General features: G+C 43.4%; 1 protein-coding gene and 1 pseudogene across 1 annotated transcript; one reads left to right on the top strand and one right to left on the bottom strand.

The window, feature by feature from the left end:
- Nucleotides 1–434: 434 nt before the first annotated feature.
- On the top strand, nt 435–4,168 carry SS18L2 (SS18 like 2). The gene is made up of 3 exons (XM_047739389.1): nt 435–624; nt 897–973; nt 3,642–4,168. The coding sequence occupies exons 1-3, from the start codon at nt 556–558 to the stop codon at nt 3,727–3,729; spliced, it is 234 nt and encodes a 77-aa protein (XP_047595345.1). The 5' UTR covers nt 435–555; the 3' UTR covers nt 3,730–4,168.
- A 6,273-nt stretch (nt 4,169–10,441) lies between these two features.
- Nucleotides 10,442–12,445, bottom strand: LOC125105781 (Y-box-binding protein 1-like; annotated as a pseudogene).
- Between the last annotated feature and the right edge of the window lie 4,483 nt (nt 12,446–16,928).

Raw genomic sequence — 16,928 nt, 5'->3', positions numbered from 1 at the left:
ATTCTCACTTTTGCCTCGACACATCACTGAAATTTCCTTCATTAAGGACATCAAAGTTCTAGTCTCTACCTTGATTGACCTTTCAACAGCCTTTGTAATTGCTTCTGTCATGCTTTCTCAGTCACTCTGATTTCTTATAGGACTGCCCCGCCTCTCCTGGATTTGGACGGGCCACGATTCCTGCGTGACCCTGGGCAAGGTACTCCCGCAGACAGACGGGACACCGTGCCTAAGCAGCGAGCCGCCTCTGCCAGACCCCGCCCCCGAGGCTAGCCCTCCGGACTGCGCAAATGCAAAGGAGGGGCAAACAGCTCCTAGCCCCGGGGACGGGGGCGGGGCCGAGACTGTCGCTCTAAGCATTGCTCTTGCGCGCCCAATCACAAATGACGTTCCGCCTGTTCACAGTCAACGAGAGGACCCAATCAACGCTGAGAACGTGGGCCCCACCTATCGTAGGTCCCTGCTGCGGCCGTAGTGCGTTTAGCTGGTTGGGTCCCATCTGGATGCGCTGGGGTCCGCAGGGCCTGAGGCCCAGGTCCAACCTGGCTTCCCGGGATGTCGGTGGCCTTCGTACCGGACTGGCTGAAAGGCAAGGCGGAAGTCAATCAGGAGACGATCCAGCGGGTGAGCGCTAACTCGGGCAGAGAGATGTTCCTTAGTTGAGATCCCAAGGGCTGCCGGTGGGTGCGGGAAGCTTCCTGGAGTGAGCGGAATCCCAGCTGAGGCTTGTGGTGTGCGTAGGGGGATGACTTTGCAGGGGTTTGGAGTGAGATGGGAACGAAGTTGGCAAAGGCACCGGGGCAGGACAGCCCGGCATTGGAGAGAGTTGGGGGAGGGCAGTGTTCTCTGCCGTCCTGATTACGCGCGCTGCACTGACCCCTTCTCTGGTCTTTCAGCTCTTGGAGGAGAATGACCAGCTCATCCGCTGTATAGTGGAGTATCAAAACAAAGGCCGGGCGAATGAGTGCGTCCAGTAAGTACCCGCCCAAACCCCCGACTTTTGAGTGCTGGGTGAAACCAGTGTTGTGATACAGCAGCTGCCCTGAACTAAGAGTCTTGCGTGATTGATCGCCGATGAGGCTCAGAGAGGTTACTTACCTGCCCAAGACTACACAGACAGCACATTGTGAAGCCTGGAGTTAGACGTGGCACCCTCTTCAAAATTTGACTTATGCTCATCGCAAACCTCCTTCACGTAAACGGGTCAGTTGATGACAACAGGGATGGGGAAGGGAACACATGGGAAACTAGTCTCAGGAGATGCTAGCTCTGGCCCGTTTCTCCTCCTGGATCCCCAGCTTATCCTTTTCCTGAGAGGGTCAGACCATTTGACTTTTTTTTTTTTTTTTTTTTTTTTTTTTTTAAGTAGGCTCCACGCCCAGTGTGGAGCCCAACACCGGTCTTGCACTCACCACTCTGAGATCTAGATCTGAGCTGAGATGAAGAGTCAGAAGCTTAACCGACAGAGCCACCCAGGTGCCCCACCCCCTTCATTTTCTAACTTGCACTTGGTCTGTAATGCACACAGGGACCAATAAAAGACTTCCACCTTAGGCCAAAGTCAAATTCTGCACAGTAATTGAATGTGCTATCTAGCTATATACCAAAATCAGAGAAAATAGTCTCTTGTAGGAATTATGCTCCATTTATTATAGAAAAGTACATTATTTCATTCTTACCGAAGACATCTTTAAGAAAACCATGCTTTTTTCCATCCCCTAAAAAAAATAAAATCAAATAAAATAAATCACCTATAGTTTCTCACTGAACAGCTCAGTGGAATAGTAGAGATAGCCATCTTTGTATAAGTCTTTACATTCAGTTCTGGCATCTGGTAGTTTACTTTTTTGCAGTTTATAGTAAACTCTCATTTTTCTATATGGAAAATAGTTGCAAAATATTCCTTTTGGTGTAGTGATTCTCAACCTGTGGGTAAGGAAGTTACCAAATTTCCTGGTGGGCTTTTTCACATTGCATGGGCCATGCTTCCTGCCCAAGTTCCCAGTCTGATTTGTCTTCCTGGGTAGAAAATTGTACCCCCTGATTGAGAATCACTACTTGTCGCGGCCGGCGCGACAAATCAGCCAGGAACATGCGGGTAAGAGGATGGTGAAAAGAAATTAAGAGACAGGGGCACCTGGGTGGCTCAGTGGGTTAAGCCTCTGCCTTCGGCTCGGGTCGTGATCCCAGGGTCCTGGGATCGAGCCCCGCATCGGACTCTCTGCTCAGCGGGGAGACTGCTTCCTCCTCTCTCTCTGCCTGCCTCTCTGCCTACTTGTGATTTCTGTCTGTCAAATAAATTTTAAAAAGAAAAAAAAAAAGAAATTAAGAGACAAAGAGATGGGGCCAGGAGGAGCACTGAGGAGGATGTCCAACAGCGCTAAATTTATTCAAAGCATTAAGGCCATATATATAGTGATATTACATCTGTGTCTAGTTAAACAACCACGAGTTCCTCGTGACGCCAAATGGCTGATGCCAGTACAAATACAGCAAACCTGAAAGTAATTTATGGGCTGTACTAGGGCAGCAAGGACCAGCAACGAACTTCTGACCCCAACTGAATTGTTCTCATTTGTTTAGCAAGCATGTGGAAGTCACGTAGGCGAGCGCACAACACATAGCACGGACCCTTTCTCAGTGCTACTCAACTTTTCCCGTCCTAAACCTTTTGTTAGGTTATTCAGACTTTAAAGGAGGCACAAGTCAGGGCCTGGTTTGGTCCTTGTCTCAAGCCTTATTGCGGCCTCCCACAACTATAGTAAGCTCAGATGATACCATAAGAGTGCCTTGTTCCTTCTTTAATTTTGTTCCACAAATACTTCATAACTACTACTGAATACCAGACACTGTATCAGCTACTGGGGAATCAGTATCAAAACCAGCTCTGCTTTTTATCAATCAGGTGCCACTCTGCTTTTATGGACTTTACATTCTAGAGCCTAGAATCTAGAGGGAGGAAGTCATACAATTAGGCACATACTAATAAGTGCTTTAAGTAAGAATAAAGCAGGCTAATTGGCAGGAAGGAGTGCTGAGCTAGCTAGATATTTAAAGCAGAGACAGCATTAGGTGGAAAAGCCCCCTTGACTGGAGCACACTAGTTGGCTTCAGGTCACAGCAAAGAGGACACTGCAGCCAGACCTCAGCCAGACCTCAGTGGGCGAAGGGAAAGTGGTAGAAGCTGAGGTCAGAGAGATGACCAGAGGCCCCAATCGTGTAGAGCTTTGTAGGCCACCAGAAGGGCTAGAAGGGCTCAGCTTTACTCAGAGTGAAATAGGAGCTTTTGGAGGGTTTAATTAGAGGTATGGCAAGTCTTGACTTAAACTGCACAATAATCACTTAGGTTGCTATGTGGGGGGTAGAGTAGGAGTGCAGAGGCAAGGCAGGGAGACCAGCTAGGAGACTGGTCCAATACAGCAAGGATAGTGGCTTGACCCAGAGAGGTAGCTATGAAAGTGATGTGTGAGAACAGATAGATTCTGGATGTATTTTTGTTGGTGTTAAACAAGGAGGTTGACGATAATGAATCATCCAATCAAGAGATGAGCCATTCCAATTGAGTGGGTAAATTCCTTTCCAGTCTTTTTTTCATGTTCAGCAAAACAAAGCCTCTAATTTTTGCCTCTTTTCACCCATAGGTACCAGCATGTGTTACACAGAAATCTCATTTATTTGGCTACCATTGCAGATGCCAACCCGACCAGTGCTTCAAAAGCAATGGAATAATCTTTCAGTTGGCTGTCCTGAGAACTTTACTGAGTATAATCCATGTTCTACGAAGTAAAGACAGGATCTTTACCAACTGAACTGCTTAAAACTTGAATGAACCCTCCGTGGCTCTTTTAAAAATGTGAAAATGTGAAGAAAGCTATTAAATGAACTGTATTTCAGTGTAAATATTTTAATAATTAAGCTCCAGACGTCCTCTTTCCTGAAATAAGTGTATTTGGATAACAGAGATGTCATGGGCATCTTCAATTCTACTTTTCAGTCTCAGCCTGAAGAGGAAAATGATCAGGTGATGGGGAATCAAGAGGAACTGGTGAGACTCCTGACTGACGCCCTGCCTAATGGATGTGTAATTGTGTGCTCCCTCCTCCAGTTTGTAGTTGTGGACCTGGCCATTTTCGGGTTGCTTTGAAATAAAGCCTGTCTTTCCACGAAACACTCATTTCAAGCCAGAGATTTGCGTATGATAAGTGTTGCATTTGGTCTTCTGGAAAAACTGTGGAGACTTAAAAAATATATATGTAATAACACCATTATCATTGCTAACAAAATGAATAGTAATTCTTAATATCATCTAATAATATCTTTTAAAATAGTTTTTAAAAATATCTTCTTCCTCTTATCTTTTTAAAGTTCTTGGCTGGGGGGGCGCCTGGGTGGCTCAGTGGGTTAAGCCGCTGCCTTCGGCTCAGGTCATGATCTCAGGGTCCTGGGATCGAGCCCCACATCGGGCTCTCTGCTCAGCAGTGAGCCTGCTTCCCCCTCTCTCTGCCTGCCTCTCTGCGTACTTGTGATGTCTTTCTCTCTCCGTCAAATAAATAAATAAAATCTTTAAAAAAAAAAAATAAAGCTCTTGGCTGGGGCTCTATACCAAAAGATTAACAAAAGCACATAAATTTAAGTTTTATGTGACATAGGAGCCCTTTATAAAGAAATGAAGACCCAAAGAAACAGTTAAACTTGATTATTTTTATATGTGATTAAATGAAAAGTGGAAAGCTGTGGAAAATTGAGAGGACAGAAGGATATGAGCTAAGTGTTGTAAATTGCGGGAACTTAGCATGGCCTTTTCATTCAAATTCTCAGTATCCCTCCATTTTAAGAGATAAGGATGCTCCTTTATTCTGGGCATAAGGAGGGCACCTCTCACAGGAGGGTCTCATGACCTGCTTCATGGGAGGTCAGAGAGTGCTTCCAACATCTGCCATTTCTCGACCTTCAGCTTAAAATATCCAGTAAGCCAAGGTGCCATAGTTTGGAGGAGCATGTCCTGAGCCCCATCAGTTATAGAATGTCTTTTTTTTTTTTAAGATTTTGTTTACTTACTTGTCAGAGAGACAGAGCACAAGCAGGGAGAGCAGCACACAGTGGCAGAAGCAGGCTTCCCACCAGGCAGGGAGCCCCATGTGGGACTCAATCCCAGCACCCTGGGATCACAACCTGAGCGGAAGGCAGATGCTTAACCAACTGAGCCACCCAGGCTTCCCCATAGAATGTCTTTTTGTTGATTTCTCTAACTCAGGATCCAAACAAGATTCATACACTACATTATGTTGATGTCCCTTAAGTCTCAATAAAAATAATTAGTAGTTCCCCTTCTTTGCCATTTGTTGGGAAAACTAGGTCATTTGCCCTAAAATTTCCCATTATAGAGTCACCTAGTTGGATCCCTATGGTGTCATTAAATATATCCCACTATTGCCCACTTTTCCTATAAACTGGTAGAGGTAGAGGCTCATTTGGACTCCAACTCTAATATTTTTGGCAAGTATACATCATGGGAGGTAAGAGATACTTGGTTTTGCATCACATCAGGAATGACCCGATTTATTAATCAGGTGCCCAATAGCCTTTCACCTAAATTATGATCTACCTAGTTTTGATCTATTACTTCATTAGGGATTGCATCCTGGTGATTTCCTATTTTATCATCCCTTCTGCCTGAATTAGCTTTGATCTATAAAGAACTTTGTCTTTGAGACTTACCTGTAAAATGAGGCAAGGAGATTTTCCTAAATGAACACAAAATTAGAACCTCCGGAGCCTGGCTCCTTTTGTAGGAATCAAGGTTGCAACGCAGAGAGACTATAATGTGTAAATAGTGAAGACAGACCTCATTTTGAATCCCAGTTCAAATCACAACCTCTGAGAGCTCTCATTTCCTCACCTATAAAATGAGGATAATGAAAGTAGTATCTGCCTTCTGAGGTTATAAGATTGAGATACTGTGATTGAGAGCTGGGCATGAAGTAAACACTCTGTGTGTTCATATGATCTCGGGGCTCTGGCCTTTTGGGCTCTTCTCAAGTCTGGGAAAAAGGCTGTTCTTTGCTCCTTCACCCATTCTTCCATCCTTAGGGTTCTAGCCAATTAGTGGACTCTTCCCCCATCCCAACTGTTCATGGGGTTGGTGCCCATACTCTATGCCAAATGGGCTGCTCACAGGCCTAACCTGATCAGCAGATACTGTGGGCACTATGCAACGTTTTTAGTTTTGAATTAGTTGCTAACATTTAGAGAGGATTTCCCATTATGGATTTCCCATTTCTAGCAATGCTGGGCCTGCAGGTCTCCATGGCAACCATCAGCTGGAGTTGGATGGCAGCTGTCTCCCTTTACTGGGCAGCTTGACTTGTTTATATATGGCTTGGCTCTAGCTGGAATGAGAGCACCAGCTGATGTTTCAATTTGGGTCTCGCCTAAAACAAGCCCGAAACAAGACCTTGGGTGCAGATAGTTTGTGAGATGATCCCAGGAAGCAGGAATAAGGCTGCAAGAAGAGTGAGATAGAGAAGGAGGAAAAGCCACTAAATGTATGTGTTACCAAGGTCACTGCTACAGGCAATAAGGACTCAGTCGCCAGGGGGCAAGAGGTGGGGGGCGATGATCTCAAAAGCATATAAATGTCCCAGAAGTATCTGCCTGAGTTGGGGTTGCCTACAGGGGAGTTAGTTCCCCTGAATTAACAAGCAGCCTTTGTAGCCAAGTCGGCCTTAGATGTCAGAGGAGAAAATAAAAAGTCACATGGCAGCTCCTGAGGTGGGCTTCTGCCAGCACAAGGTGAGTCTGACCTTGTAGAAACTGTCCACTACCAGCAAGGTAGGTGAGGGTCTGTGACAGAGCATCAGAGGTTCCACTATGGGCTCTGAGCAAGCCAGTAGGGCCTATAGGAGGTAAGTGTAGCAGGGGCAATGGTCTTGAAGACAAAGTTCAGTTCTCCCTCAGAGGGAAGGAGTTTTGTGACCTGCGTGTTTCCCTCCCTTTGTCTCTTGGAAGGTATTTCAGTCCACGTGTAGAGGACTGAAGCAGGGCCAATCAGAGGCCTCTGGAAATGGCCGAGGTGATTGAAGCCACAGTTTACCCTACTCTCCAGAGGGCCCTTTTCTGGGGAGATACACTGGAGAAGCTGGGGCAGGCCAGTTAGCTGTCCTCATACATGCCGCAGCTTACCTCTACCTGTCTGCTTCAGAGACAACCTGGAGCGTAAGTATCTGCCATCCCTCTTAAGGCACCCAGAAATCAATATAGTTATGAAAGGTGATTTAAAAAGGTAAAGACCAAACCTGACCACAATGTATTATCCACTCTCTCTTCTCAGAGGACCTCCTACTTCAAGATTAAGCCTCTCTACTCAGCCTGTCTGCGTTTTTCCAACTCTCAGGTCAAGCTGATCTCCCACCAGCCTACACGGGGCCCGAGCATTTCTCTGACATTTCCAAGCCTGCTTCCCAGAATTTGCAGCTGTGGTGACTTACTTCTGTCATTATCACATTCTCCTGAGATGAGGATATGGCAGCTAAAACAGAGAGCAGATAATTTGAGGTCAGGTTTATTCCACAAGATGTGAAGCTGTTTTTCCATTTCCTCTAAGGCTTTTTGACAGCGAGTCTGACTTTTGGGGACCCCATGTAACAATATGGCTAGGGAGGAAAGAATGTTCAGGGCTATTTCATATGCTCTTGAACGTCTGTAATAAGTTTCCATTACTAAAGGTGATCCTGAGTATATTTCTTAAGCTGGGTACATAGTATCTTCATTTTGTTGTTACTCTACCTCACACGTAATATGGTTTTGATTCCATACTAATTAAAGGAATTTGGGGAGCTTGGGGACTCAGTTGGTTAAGCAACTTCCTCTGGCTCAGGTTATGATCCAGGAGTCACAGGATCAAGTCCTGCACCGGGCTCCCTGCTCAGCAGGGAGTCTGCTTCTCCATTTGACCCTCCTCCCTATCATGCTCTCTCTCTCTCAAATAAATAAATAAAGTCTTTAAAAAATATATAAGCAATTTTAGGAAGTTAATTAATCTGTTACCTCTTTTCCCGATGAAAATCCTACAGATTCCTACGGAATCTCGATGTTCTGTTCCTTCACTGGGATCTTTCTTTCCTTCCTAAATCTTTTTAGTAAGAGTCTAGGGTCCAAAGGGAGGTTGTTTTCATTTCTGTTTATGATAAACTCATTCATTCAAAAAATACTTACTGATCCACTAGTATGTGCTGAAGGTACTACAGTGAGGAAGTCAGACAATGCCATTGCTCTCATGGTAACTTTATTCTTATATAAAGAAGACAACACAGTATAAATAACCTGTATTTATGGGGGAGTCAAGCAATAAAATAGAAACAATCAAGGAAAGCTTCACATGCTAATAAATGCCGTACAGAGAATTACAACAGGATCATGTGCTGGGGAGTGTCTGGGTGGCTACTTTCAAATTACGGAATCAAGAATGATGGGGCGCCTGGGTGGCTCAGCGGGTTAAGCTGCTGCCTTCGGCTCAGGTCATGATCTCAGGGTCCTGGGATCGAGCCCCGCATCAGGCTCTCTGCTCAGCAAAGAATCTGCTTCCTCCTGTCTCTCTGCCTGCCTCTCTGCCTGCTTGTGATCTCTCTCTGTCAAATAAATAAATAAATAATCTTTAAAAAAAAAAAAAAAAAAAGAATGACCTGAGGAGGTAAAATGGCAGCTGAGAGTTGAATAACAAGGAACCTGACATGTGACGGTCAAGGGAACTAGCAGTGCAGGCAGAAACAAGAACTATGCAAAGACTTTTCATTCCAAAGCGTTCTCTCTCTCTCCCATCCATTTATAGAGCAGTATTTGCCTATGTGATCATCAACTCAATTATAACATGAGTTCTCATTTGACTGGGCCTTGTGCTGGGCTCTACAGTGAGGAAAATAGAGAAGGGCACTGGGACTTGCTTTTAGGGAGCTCCCAATAAACCTGGCAAGTCAAAAGAGACCCACACCCAGCCACAGACCAGGGCACTATGTATGACCCAAGATGCTGAGAAACAGTCCAGATATTGAAGCTGCAGGGATTCCAAGTGTAAGTTATCAAGTGCTTTTTTTTTTAATGTGAAAGTTGCATTTTTTAAAAAAGATTTCATTTATTTATTTGACAGACAGAGATCACAAGTAGGCAGAGAGGCAGGCAGGGTGGGGTGGGGAGCAGGCTCCCCGCTGAGCAGAGCGCCTGATGTGGGGCTCAATCCCAAGACCCTGGGATCATGACCCGAGCTGAAGGCAGAGGCTTTAACCCACTGAGCCACCCAAGCGCCCCTCTCAAGTGCTTCTTATATATAGTTGGAAAAGTCTATGCTGAAAAGCATAGACTGAGCACTCTTGTCTGCTAACAAAAAATTGCCAGTTGCTGCAGTTTTCAGCATTCCACACTCATTCCTTAAAGTTTATTCCTTTAATTGTGCTGCATCTGACTCCCAACAGTTCATATCCATATCTCTATGCTGAGGACTTTTTTCTAAAACTGGAAGTCTGCCTTGCCCAGGCATAGCAGATCAGAAGAACCTGGGGATTACAGTGCTGGGAACAGCTCTCAACTAATGACTCAGTAGATGGGAGTATTAACATCCCAGCTCCCTCACCCATCCATAGAGACAATTCCAACATGTTTCTTCTTCTGTACTGGTTGCCAGAGTTCCCCCATCAGGGTTAAGGTCTAATCATCACTATGGTAGCTGGCTTAATAGCACACATTTTACTGCCTATCTTCCTTGTTCAATTCTCCACCCTCCAGATGCGAGTTTCTTAGGGCCGCGTCTTTTTTTTTTTTTTTTTAAGATTTTTTTTAATTTATTTATTTGACAGAGAGATCACAAGCAGGCAGAGAGGCAGGCAGAGAGAGGAGGAAGCAGGCTCCCCGCCAAGCAGAGAGCCCGACACGGGGCTCGATCCCAGGACTCTGAGACCACGACCCGAGCCAAAGGCAGCGGCTTAACCCACTGAGCCACCCAGGCGCCCCAGGGCCGCGTCTCAAATAAGCAACCTACACTCAAACCATTGTCTGAGAGTCTTCTTCTGAGAGAAACAACCAAGATACCAGTTGTTTAATGCCATATCCTTGGTGGGTAGACCCAGATGGACTGGCTGAGCAAATGTAGCCCCACAGCAGATGAAAAATTTTTACCAAAACCCAATCTACTTGCAAAAACGGGTGTCTAGAAAAGGCATCAGAGCCAAGGACAATTTAGAGTTTGAAATGAGAGAACAAGTTGATCAACACAGAGTAAGGAATCTGTCTGACAAGAAATGCTTATTGTAGTGAGTTTTTCATATGAATTTGATGGCATCCAAGCTCCCCACTAACAAGGATGAAGCCTTAGACATTTGTGAAAACACAGTCATGCTTTTTTTTTAAAAGATTTTTATTTATTTGACAGAGATCACAAGTAGGCAGAGAGGCAGGCAGAGAGAGAGAGGAGGAAGCAGGCTCCCCACCAAGCAGAGAGGTTGATGCCAGGACCCTGAGATCATGACCTGAGCCGAAGGCAGAGGCTCAACCCACTGAGCCACCCAGGAACCCCAAGGTCATGCTTTAAAGCAAGTTAGTGGGGGGGGGGGAAGCCACTTGCCTAAAATGCCAAAAGATGGGTGCATTATCCACATTTAAGGTAACTCCTTTTTTCTTTTCTTTTTTTTTAATTATTTAAGACCTTTATTAATGGGTGCTTGCTGTTTGTTGACTTTTTTTTTTAAATCAAGTTGTAAACTTCGATTGCAAATTAAAAATGAGGTTCTTAAAAATCTCAACTTGACCAGATATGAAATATAAAAACCTTCAAAGCTGTATTGAGAAAAATCAGGCTTTTAAAAAAAAACAAAAAACAAAACAAAACACCTCTGTCATTACCAAAAAGAAACATCTTTAGGCTAAAATAATAAAAACCCCATGCCACATACAGTTCTTCTTATCTGGTCAATAGGCAAAAAGCAAGCATTTAAGGTCTTCAGCTCCAATCTTCTGTTCATTTCTTATTGCTGGAATTTCATCTTCATTTCTTCGTGCTGGGTGACTAAACTGAAAAATGACGGTAGAAATGGTAAGCTGGCGTTTACTCAGCCTTGGGAGCGGACGAATTCTCAGCTGGCGGATTGGCTGCTCCTGTCTCTTTGCCACTTGTGGTTTAGGGTTATGTGGACGTCTGCCTCCGTAATTGAAGTTGTGGTGATGGGAGCGTGGAGGTGGCTGCTGACCTTGGATCTCATCTCCTTGGTTTTCCTTATCTTCCTCATTGCCATCCTTTCTAGGCTGTCTTTAGTGAGGAGGCCCCCTGCGGAATTGTGGTCTATAACCCCGATACATATTGTCTGGCTGGTCTACCTTGTTCTCCTCCATGCTGGTTGTCAGCACCTTCCACCACTTCTCCCTGCACAGGACTGCTGGAATGCAGCAGTCGAAGCCCATAGGGTCTCCCCACGTAGAAGGTGCTGTCGCCTGTAGAGCCAGCGCTGTTGGGCTTGGCCTTTGGGAGCACTTTCTGATCCTCCCTCTTTTCCGAATTCTCACTATTCTGGGAATTGCCAGGAATTGCGTGGAGGACCCCTGGGACATGGATACCGTCTGTAATGGTTCAGGTCTGCTGCGTGTTTACTGCCTTGCGCAGGAACTCCACCAGGGCTTGTCACAGCTGCTGCCTCCACACCCTTTTCTCCTTCAACAACATCAAACTCCACACTCTCTCCATCTTCCTCGCATAGGTGCTTCCCAGAGTTATTCTTCTTTATGGCAATCTGGTGTACAAATACGTCTTCCTGGGTGTCATTCCTGTTGATGAAACCATATCCGTTTCTTACACTGAATCATTTTACTGTTCCCAAAAACTTTCGCTGCAACAACCTTCCTGTCCCCGACAGCAGGTGCCGGGGATGGGAGGCCACCCGTGTTGCCGGGCTTGGTGCAGGCAGCGCTGGGGTGGGGGGGCGGCGGCCGCGGCTCTGTCTCCACCCTGCTGCTCATGGTGGTGGGGATGGTGGCTGTGGCCGGCTGCAGCTCTCCCCCAGGGTGTGATGGTAACTAGGCCGGTGGTGGCAGTAGGGTTACTTAGAGCTCTGTGGGGTCCGCTCTCCGCTCCCGATCGAACTCGACTTCTTAGACTTAGTAGTTGGCAGTCACTGCCCAAAGGGCCATCTCTGTGCTGCCATACCCCCATGCTTCTCCTGGTTACTAGCCCCACCCCAAGCTGATCAGCCTTGGTATCTGCCCACTATTGTGGCCGTCAAGACCAATAGGCATATGAACCCCATCACGTCAATCAAATCTCTCGCTGGGATTTTTCTCACTGGTGCTGGCAGGAAATGTGCTTTCCCCTCAGACTTCCCCAGGTATAAGGATGTGTGCTTGGAGCTGCTGTGGCCTTGTCTCCTGACCCTCATGGAGAAAGCCCATCTGCTCTTGACTAATAGCATGAGACTTACTCTGTCAAAACACATTTTCTGCAAAATGAAATGGTCTACTCCTTGTTTTCCACAAAAAAATCTAGGATTTAAGAAAAATGTTGTCAAATTTTCAATACATATTTTTATCAAATTCTGGTAATATTTGTTGCTGTGTTATAGGTCCTAAGATAACCCCAGGTTTGATGATTGGCTAGGAGGACTCATAGGATTCAGAATGTAACTGTACTCACAGCTATGATTTATTATACCAAAAGAACACAAAGCAAACTACCAAAGAGAAAAGGCATATGGGGTAAAGCCCAGAGGAAAACAGGTTCAAGCTTCCCCTTCCCAATGGAGTCACACAGGATGAGCTTAATTCCTCCAGGGATGAATCATAACAACACATGAGAAATGTCTACCAGGGAAGTTCATTAGAGACTCAGTGCCCAAAGTTTTCACTGGAGGATGGTCACATATGTACACATCCTCTACCTAGTACATACAAAATTTCCAGATTCCCAGAAGGAAAGCAGGTGTTCACCATAAACCATATTGTTTGCTCAAATAGTTTAGGCAGAGTGAAGCACTCAAATCACTTACCTCAAGTTTTCTGTAAGTGTAGGAAAATGACTATCATACAGATTCCCAGATTCCATCCAGAGAGCAACCTTTTAAGCAGGTTTTTCCAAAGATAGCAGTCTTGGACCTATTCTTTTCTGCACAATTTACCATTTAAGATACAGGATATCATTTTATAATGGTGTAAGCAAATAAGACAAAATTACATATGTATCTTCTCATTGGATTCCTTTTCTCTCCTTTTGTTTTTTTTTTCTAACCCTAAGAACATACAACGTAAAAGTCAATTTGGTAGAGATCCCTGCTTGAGGCTAAACTGTGGGACAATTGAGATAATCGTATGTCTTTCCTTTAATCTGTTAATATGGTGAATTATAGGAATAGATTCTCTGATGTTGAACCATCTTAGTATTCCTGAGTTAAAGCCAACCTAGGTCATGCACATTTGGGGGTTTAAATGCTGCTAAACTCCATTTCCTAATATTTTGTTTGGATTTTTAAATCCATGTATATAATGAGATTGGTCTATAACTTTCTTGCCCTATCTTTGTTTGGTATCCGTATCACAAGGTAAGTTAGGAAGCTGTCTTTTTCCGTTTTCTAAAATATTTTAAATGAGAAAAGATTATTGATACTTATGGGTCTGGTAAAATGGGCCCATGAAACAATGTGGAATCTGTGTTTTTGGAAAGGAAGACTGTTTATTCTTACTGATTTTTTTTTCTTACTGATTTTATTATGAGTAATTCCAAAGAAATATAAGAGTAGAGAACATATCTCAAAAATCCCCATATACCTCTCACCTAGACACAATAATTGTCAAGATTTTGCCACATTTGTTTCACTCATTATATAAAAAAAACTAAGAACATTTTCCTGCATAACCAAAATTTCATTATCTTTATCTTCATTATTAGGTACCTAACAAAATTAAGTATATTTCTTGGATTTCACCTAATATCTAGATCATTATCAAATTTCCCATTTGGTTATATCAAAATGTACTTCACAGTTGTTTGGAAGGAGATTAGGGATTACTAATTCAATTTCTTCAAAGGTTGCAGGTTTATTTAGGCCTTCCATTTCTTTGAGTCAATTTTGGTAATTTCTATTTTCTAGAAAATTATGTTTCATCCAAATTTCCCCACTAGCACTCCTGATTATTTTTGCTAGAGCTCTATCCATTGAAGTGCCAATTGCTGGTGTAATCCCACTTTAAAAGGCTTAACACCCAGAATCATTACCTGAAAACTCCTCCTACAAAGCGTTCTCCAAATTAAGCCTGAGTTTGTAAACTGCTTGGATATTATTTTTCTACTACTCTTGATGAGGGAGGAGGTATTAAGTCCTTTTGGTGGATGCTAGCCCTAGGCCTGCCTTGTCCCAGTAGTTTCTTCTTCACCTTAACCACAGACCAAATAGCATACCTTATCCTCAAATCATCTGAAATATAATTTCAACTCACAGGACAGAATAAAAGAATTTTGAGCAAGGAGGGAACTTAGAAAGTATTTCATCCTGCTTATTTTACAGTTGAAGAAATTGAACTCCAGGATCAAAGTGATTTGCCCTACATCATATAATCAGTGGCAGGAAAGAAACTTCAGTGGAGTGTCAAGATAAAAATGATTTTCAGGAGATTTAAAATATTTTAAATACTCCCCAAATTAAGCATTTCATTCCAGAGCTCTAAAGCCAATTTACATCGAAGCCAGCTGCCCAAAGCACAGTAATTACAAATCACTTCCCTGGGCAATGCTCCCGTTCTTTTCCTTTCACAAGTCTTTGTATGAAAGTTAGCTTTACCAACCCATTTCATCTATGAGTAGGTATGTACATTTCATCTTTTCCAAACCTATGGTTAGCTGTAACAGTGTAAGCAAAATCAGACCCAGGACCACTAGCTTCTCAATTCAGCCTAGGTTACAAAGGTGAAACCCAGGAGACTGTTGCTCTGATAGATACTGTAGACAGAGAGGTAGAACTGGCAACTTCTGACAAGGATAGCACTTTCATGAAGGTGCAGAAAGTCTCTGCACTTTACAAGGTGGCACAGATGCAAAAACAGATTAGAAACTACTTAAGTGAGCTTGATTTTTAAATTTACTATAAAGCTACAGTAATCAAAACAGTGTGCCATTTCACTCATTAGGATGGCAATTATTAAAAAAAAAAACAAACAGAAAATAACAAGTGTTGGTGAAGATGTTGAGAAATTGAAATCCTTGTGCAATGCAGATAGAAATGTAAAATAGTTCAGTCACTATGGAAAACAGAATGGCAGTTCCCCCATAAAAAACAGAATTAGCTTGGGATGCTTGGGTGGCTCAGTCCTTAAGTGTCTGCCTTTGGCTCAGCAGGGGAGTCCACTTCTCCAACTCTCTCTCCTTCTGCCCCTCTGCTGTCTCTCCCTCTCACTCTCTCAAATAAATAAATAAAATCTTTAAAAAAAATTTTTTTTAAAGATTTTATCTATTTGACAGAGAGAAAGAGAGCACAAGTAGGCAGAGAAGGAGACAGAGGGAGCGGGAGAAGCAGGCTCTCCACTGAGCAGGGAGCCTGATGCTGGGCTCAATCTCAGGATCCTGGGATCATGACCTGAGCTGAAGGCAGATGCTTAACTAACTGAGCCATCCAGGTGCCCTAAAAAAATAAAATAAAATAAAATAAAATAAAATAAAATAAAATAAAATAAAATAAAATAAAATAAATTTAAAACAGCTTATGACCCACCAAGTCTACTTCTGGGTGTATGCCCAAAGGAATTGAAAGCAGGATCTCAAAGAGATATTTACACACTCATCTTCACAGCAGCATTGTTCACAATAGCCAAATGATGGAAGCAACCCAAGTGTACATCTGCTGATGAATGGATAAAGAAATTATGGTATATTCATACAACGGAGTATTGTGTAGCCTTAAAAAAAGGAAATCCTCCAATATGTGAGAACATCGATGAAACTTGGGAATATTATGCTAAGTGAAACAAGTTAGACACCAAAGGACACATATTGTACGATTCCATTTAATATGTGGTAACTAAAACAGTCAAACTGTTAGTTAGAAGCAAATAGTAAAAGAGTGGTTGCCAGGGGATGGGAAGAGAGGGAAAGTAGTTCCTATCAACGGTTATAAAATCTCTCCCATGCAAAATGAATTCTAGAAATCTGCTTTACAACATTGGGCTATTGATAAAAATACCATATTGTACACCTGAAAATCTGTTAAGGTGGGGGGAGCTGGGTGGCTCTGTGGGTTGGGATCCAGCTGTGAGCCCAGTGCCAGGCTCCCTACTCAGTGAGGAGTCTGCTTGTCCCTTTCCCTCTGCTCTTCCTGCTACTCACTCAAGCACTCTCAAATAAATAAATAAAATCTGAAAATCTGTTAAGAGGGTAGATCTCATATAAAGTGTTCTTACCATAATAAATTAAAAAAAAAAAAAGGAGAGTGGTTGTCTGAGGCTGGGTAGAGAGAATGCAGTTATTGTTTAATGGATACAGAGTTTCAGTTTTCCAAAGTGAAAAAAGTTCTGTGGCTAGATGGTGGTGTTAATTGCACAACAATGTCAATGTACTGATTCTGAACCTTACACTTAAAAAGAGTTAAATGATAATTTTGTTAGTGTGTATTTTACAGTTTTTTTTAAAGATTTTATTTATTTATTTGACAAACTGAGATCACAAGTAGGCAGAGAAGCAGGCAGAGAGAGAGGAGGAAGCAGGCTCCCTGCTGAGCTGAGAGCCCGATGCGGGGCTCGATCCCAGGACTCGATCCCAGGACTCTGGGATCATGACCTGAGCCGAAGGCAGAGGCTTTAACCCACTGAGCCACCCAGGCGCCCTGTATTTTAGTTTTAAGAAAATAACTTAAAAACAAAAAAAAAACCAGTTTGGCCCTAACATAAAGATACATAGAACAGTTAACAAAATAGAG

Source organism: Lutra lutra, chromosome 1 (genome assembly GCF_902655055.1).
Source record: "Lutra lutra chromosome 1, mLutLut1.2, whole genome shotgun sequence".
Taxonomy (NCBI): Eukaryota; Metazoa; Chordata; class Mammalia; order Carnivora; family Mustelidae; genus Lutra; species Lutra lutra.
The sequence above is the reverse complement of the archived record's forward strand: the minus strand, read 5'-3'. Positions and strand labels throughout refer to the sequence as shown.